The sequence below is a fragment of the Asparagus officinalis genome, chromosome 2, assembly GCF_001876935.1.
Source record: "Asparagus officinalis chromosome 2, Aspof.V1, whole genome shotgun sequence".
In the NCBI taxonomy this organism is placed as follows: Eukaryota; Viridiplantae; Streptophyta; class Magnoliopsida; order Asparagales; family Asparagaceae; genus Asparagus; species Asparagus officinalis.
The window spans coordinates 77,135,902-77,142,035 of NC_033795.1; the positions used below are offsets into that span (position 1 = coordinate 77,135,902).

At 35.9% G+C, this 6,134-nt stretch overlaps 1 protein-coding gene and 1 long non-coding RNA gene across 2 annotated transcripts in view; one reads left to right on the top strand and one right to left on the bottom strand.

Annotated features, from left to right (window-relative positions):
- LOC109831346 (exocyst complex component EXO70A1-like) overlaps positions 1 to 3,367 on the top strand; it is a 6,491-nt gene extending 3,124 nt beyond the window's left edge. Inside the window, exons 2-7 of the mRNA XM_020398675.1 lie at positions 608 to 813; positions 1,743 to 1,943; positions 2,021 to 2,120; positions 2,251 to 2,360; positions 2,455 to 2,601; positions 3,253 to 3,367. Of these exons, the coding sequence (XP_020254264.1) occupies positions 608 to 813; positions 1,743 to 1,943; positions 2,021 to 2,120; positions 2,251 to 2,360; positions 2,455 to 2,601; positions 3,253 to 3,367 (879 nt within the window). The remainder of the gene's footprint in view (positions 1 to 607; positions 814 to 1,742; positions 1,944 to 2,020; positions 2,121 to 2,250; positions 2,361 to 2,454; positions 2,602 to 3,252) is intronic.
- Positions 4,497 to 5,944, bottom strand: LOC109831681. Its single transcript, XR_002244526.1, has 2 exons — positions 5,614 to 5,944; positions 4,497 to 4,955 (listed from the first exon to the last, which is right to left on the bottom strand). It is a non-coding gene; the product is annotated as an uncharacterized LOC109831681 (long non-coding RNA).

A 6,134-nucleotide genomic window follows, 5' to 3' on the forward strand; every position in this document is an offset into this window, starting at 1 on the left:
AATCGTTTGTTAGATAGAAACAAAAGAAAAGTAACAAAAAATTTGGGTTATAGCATATGAAATTTGTGACTTTTGAAAATTCTGAGTAATGGCCATGAAAATCGCGAATTTTGAAGTACACAAGTTATTTGCCACATGATCGAAACAAACGAAACTTGACAAAATTCGTGGGTTATAGCCTATGAAAATTGTGAATTTTGAAGTATGTATAATTACTTGCAATTGGGACGAAACGAACAAAAATTGTCTAAATCGTGGGTTAATCAATCAAAATTGAAAATTCTTAACTAGTGCCACTGGGTCGAATGAACGATAATGGATAAAAATCGTGGATTATAGTGCATGAAAATCGTGAATATTGAAGTTCGCACAATTAATTGATATTTGGTCAAAACAAACAAAGGTAGACAAAAATCATGAATTAATCCATGAAAATCACGAATTTTGAAGCACGCATATTTTTTTGCCACTGTGTCGAAGAAAGAAAATTGATAAAAATTGTTCCCATGAAAATCACGAAATTTGATAAATGCTCTAAGGTGTTACTTATGGATAATTTATTACTCATGGACAATTTATTAATCTTTTTCCTGAAACAATTCATCAGATTGAAGCAATTTTTGAGGGCAAAGCCTGTGCGGATATGCGTGGAGCTTCACTTAGTTTGACCAGGCGCTTAGCCCAGACTGCCCAAGAGACATTTGGTGATTTTGAAGAAGCAGTTGAAAAGGATGCTACAAAAACATCTGTGCAAGATGGAACCGTGCACCCTCTGACTAGCTATGTTATAAATTATGTGAAGTTTCTTTTTGAGTAAGTACATGCGTAGCTCTGTTTTCTTATCTAGTCTTCAAAATCATATTGCTTTGTACACAGCAGTCTTATGTTTCTTTGATTCTCCTGAATAGAAACAAATATTTACTTTCTTTCACTGTTAAGTTATTATTGTTCCGTCATATCTATATAGATATAACTTGTCATTCTTCTCTGTGCATTGTATTATGACTGATATGATTGTAAATTTTTGTTGAAGTTATACATCTCTCAAAGGAAGTGCCTCAAGTACATCTATTTCTTCCACCCAAACAGTGTTTCTAACAGTGGCGATGTAGTATGCACAGTAGCTGCTGTCATGGTTTGGGGTGCATGCCATGGCAGTACCTAGAGACACTAGGGAAAACTATCTTCTACAATTAGAGCCAATGCGATCTGCTATAGAAGCCACTAGCCAATACACTGTAAAAGTAGGATCTGGAATCTAGTTATAAAGTTTATTGTTAATCTCAAAGTTCGACCAAGTTTAAGCTGAACATTCTTTATGTACAAGCAAAATGATCATGTACTCTTAAATCTGATCCCTTCACTTGTTGTGTCAGCCAAATTAAAGTTGGTTATTTTTTAATGTCTTCAATAACATATGTGATTGTTCCTTTATAAGTTATAACATTTGCAATAACTAATATGGCTCTCATGATAACCTTTTCCTGAATAGATGTTTTATAGCTGAATAGAAACTAATGTTAATTAATATGCGTTAACTCAATTACTCGAATAGATGTTTGTTTCAAACAGAATGAAGTATGTTGTAATACCTGCTTCTGCATTCCAGTTCAATATTCTTGTTCACTTACAAATTATGAAACTATTGCATCCTGTAGTTGTTATCTATGATAGTTGATTTTTTAAGCAGGCCAATTAGTAAGCTTATTTATCTTAACAAGGTGTGTATCATTTATGTACAGCTACCAGTCCACACTGAAGCAGTTGTTCCAAGAGTTCGAAACTGAGGAAAATTCAAATTCTCAGCTGGCAATTGTAACCATGCGCATTATGCAAGCTCTTCAGAGTAACCTGGACGGAAAATCTAAGCAATATAGGGATCCTGCTCTGACTCATCTGTTCCTTATGAATAACATCCACTATATGGTCAGATCGGTTCGAAGGTACGCTTATATAATGTTAGAAAAATAAGACATCCAAAGTAAGAGGGAAACTAAGCAATCTCTTTCCTTGTTTTCAGATCTGAAGCGAAGGATCTTTTGGGCGATGACTGGGTTCAAAGACATCGAAGGGTTGTGCAGCAAAATGCAAATCAATATAAGAGGGTTGCTTGGGCTAAGGTTTTGATATGACAAACTAAACTTCATATGGATTAATATTTCTTACAATAGCATAGACCCTTCACGATATTGATCTTTTTCTTGGAACTTATTAAAAAAATCTTTTTTTTCCTATCTACTTTTTCTACAGATTTTGCAGAGCCTTTCTGCTCAAGGTTTGACTTCATCAGGTGGAGGCAGTGCTGTAGGAGGTGACGGAAGTAGTAGCAGTGGAGTCTCCCGATCAGCAATAAAAGAGAGGTCACCAACCATCGTAATGAATTGTCGAAGTTGACTCTTGTACATATATTTTCGTAAAGAACTGTCAAAGCTGACTCTTACTTTGCTTCATCAGGTTCAAGTCTTTCAATGTGCAGTTTGAGGAGCTTCATCAAAGACAGACCCAATGGACAGTACCAGACCCAGAGTTGCGTGAGTCTCTGAGGCTTGCCGTTGCTGAAGTTCTATTACCAGCATATAGATCTTTCATAAAACGTTTTGGGTTAGTTTCCCTGTAACTTCAAACTTTTAAGGCATTCGTACAATTATGATTTGCTAATGGTTAGTTTTATGAAGAAAATTTCATTAATCAGAGAGAGTCGAGGGAAGTGTCTATGTTTACTGCTGCTCGGAATCACGATGTTCCAGGACAGAATTAATCATAATTTCCCCCCTTTATATCCGTATGCTTTTGTGATCAGATTAACGTTTTTAAGCATACTTTCAAAACCATCAATGGCTTATGCCTATTAGATTCAGCATTACCTGCATCAATGATATATGATATGCCTGTTCGTTTTTGGCAATGCCTACACCATGCTTGTGATGATAACAATTAATATCACTGTTATCTAAATAAAGCATTTGGAGGCTTACATCAAACGTGCACTGGAAATTTTGTTGATAGGTTCTATGGCAAGTAAAAATGTATCAAAGAATTCTTAGATAATATGTTTACCAATCCCTGACAACATTTTTCTCAAAGGTGGATTTTTTGTGGTCGAAAAATATAAAGTTTATGCTGTAGTTGACCTGCTCCCATGTTATTATAGATTTGCACTTGCCTGTTACTATGTTGTGGCTTCCTAACCATTTTATGTCAAATATTCCTTTCATGGTAATATCCCTGAACTCATCTTTGTTATTTATTCAGGCCACTTGTTGAGGGCGGGAAGAATCCACAGAAATATATCAAATACACTGCAGAGGATCTCGACAGAATGCTAGGCGAGTTTTTCGAAGGAAGGGCTACTGGAGCCTCTGAATAAATGTTTAGTTACCTATTGTTATTGTAAGGATTGCCTTTCAAAAGTTCAGTGTCATGAGATTATTGTAAGGATTGTTGATTGTTATTGTAAGGATGCCTTTCAAAACTTTGTTATAGAACTATTTACAGTAGCTTGCACTTGTTATAGATCTATTTACAGTTATTTGCACTTGTTGATTGTAAGGCTTCCTGATTGTTTTGTACTTGGGATGGATGTTCAGTCTTTGTAACATTCCATTCCTACAGGATGCAGTTAATGCTTGCCTTTCAAAACTTTGTTATAGAACTATTTACAGTAGCTTGCACTTGTTATAGATCTATTTACAGTTATTTGCACTTGTTGATTGTAAGGCTTCCTGATTGTTTTGTACTTGGGATGGATGTTCAGTCTTTGTAACATTCCATTCCTACAGGATGTAGTTAATGCTTATATATTAGTTCTGTAAGTGTACAACTTTATGTATGATTCTGGAAGTCAAAATAGGATAAGAAGCTAGCAGAAAACAGCTTCTAATACGACTACCAAGAGGCCTCAAAATTCCAACAGGATGTTAAACAGAAATTGACTTGTAATTTGTACTCCGTATTTTCTTATATGTAGACAACAATCAGCCAATCATAAGCCAAACTAATTGAAAGATGGATGAAAACTAATCCTAGTATATCCTGCAGACAGGAGGGGGGAAAAGTAAATAACTAAAAAACTCTGTAACATGGTAAAAGCCTAACTAAAACTTAAGCTATTTTCATTCCTTATAGAGATTGTCTGCCACGCAGAAGCTAACTACTACATTAAACCACTGCCAAAATTTCCTGTAAATACACAAACACCACTGCTCCTTTCATCCAATTATGGACCAAAGAAAAAAAACCAAATAAAAAAAAGTAATAAATAAATTATTTGAAGGAAAGTTGGAGGTTGCTAATAGTAAACAATGTACAAGTCTTGATAAACCCACAATGCACAGGTCTCCTGCAGTTTCTTGCATTAATTCAGTACACAAGCATGCTCATTGGCTTTTTCATATAATAAATAGGAGAAGCAAGTTCCTACCTTCTTGTAATTCCGATTCCTCGAATGAAAGAATTAATAGAAGTTGAAGACACACCACGGTTATTTCAACACAAAAAGCAAAAATTAACAGACTTGTTTCATTCCAACACATCAAAGCGTGAAGCATTACAAAATACCGATTCCACAACACATAATTTCCTCACTTACAAAGTCTTGTTTCATTCCAACACATCACATAATTTCTTTCATGGCCAAAGAAAAAGACAACAAAAAAGCTATAACAGTTAACCATTTTCCACAACACTTTTTCACATACAACAACCAAGTCACGTGCCTCTGGTGGGGCAATGACGAGTGGTATTTGTTCAACTGATGAAATCTTGCACCAGCCCAAAAACGAGCCGCACTTTTGCCTTTTACACGAGTAGTAAATTCTACCACGGTTATTGTTCTTGTTCGACTTCGTTATCTTCACATCCGCTAATTCACCACACTCGCATTGTTTCAATATGAATCTAATATCAACTTCAACACATGAGTTACCTTCCACAGTTGATGATGAAGCCATTTCAATCTGCCAATTTTGAACAATTTAACATATACATAATTTAACATATACATGTGCTGGAAAGAGACATAGGAAAAATTTATAATTCGAGTAAAATTAAACTAACTGCAAAAAGACCAGGGGTACAATAATTAGGATTTTGTCCACACTGGGCTTAGAGATGGATATACGTGTCCTTAATTTCCTTTGGAAATAGCATTTTCTACAATAATTAACATTTATTAATCAAATAAGTAAACTATAGTATATGACAAATACTCCCGCATATTATCAAAAATATTCGTGTTCGAATTCTAGAAAATTCAGAGAATGATATTGAAACTGTATTCAAGTTCGAAGATTTTAAATAAAGAAAATATAAACATCGATTAGATTCCAACCCTTGTCTATGGATATGGTTTAGCACTTGAAATGCTAGAGGCTGGTATGAAAGGAACTTTCCACTTGAAATGCTAGAGGCGATTATAATTGTTCTAACAAAACCAAACATAGATCTCAACTGACACAAATTGAAACTAAAGACGGGTGGTTGAGATCTAAGCCCTTTAAATTTGGAAACAGATGTTCATGTGAACTTTGACCATTTACAAAAATTAATAATTGAAAAGAGAAGGAAAGAGATAATATAGCTATATATATCCACAGGCAGTCCGCAAATAGTTACATTGTGATTTGGCGGAGTTCGTCTAGAGGAGTTGGCGGCGGGGGTCGACGGCGGAGTTCATCGGCTAGATTTGTGAGCAGGACTTGTTCGTCGGTGAGATTTGTGAGCAAGAGCGTTCGTCGGCGAGATTTGTGAGCAGGAGAGTTCGTCGGCAGGGATCGATCGACGAGAGCACGAACTTCGTCGGCAGGGATCGATCGACGAGAGCAAAAACTTCGTCGGCAGGGAGCGATCGACGACGAGAGCAAGAGGGAAGAGAGATCGATTTTTTGGGGGAGAGAGAGATGGATTTGGGGATTTGTTGTCGAGTAGAGAACTTGAGATCTGAGCTCGTCCGTATCTCGTTATTAAAAGTAGCGGAGGAAATTTTGCAATAAAACCCATTCGATCCCAAATGCGTACGCATCCATTCGTACGTGAAATGCACTATATATATATATATAAAACCCATTCGATCCCAAATGCGTACGCATCCATTCGTACGTGAAATGCACTATATATATATATATATATATGCATCC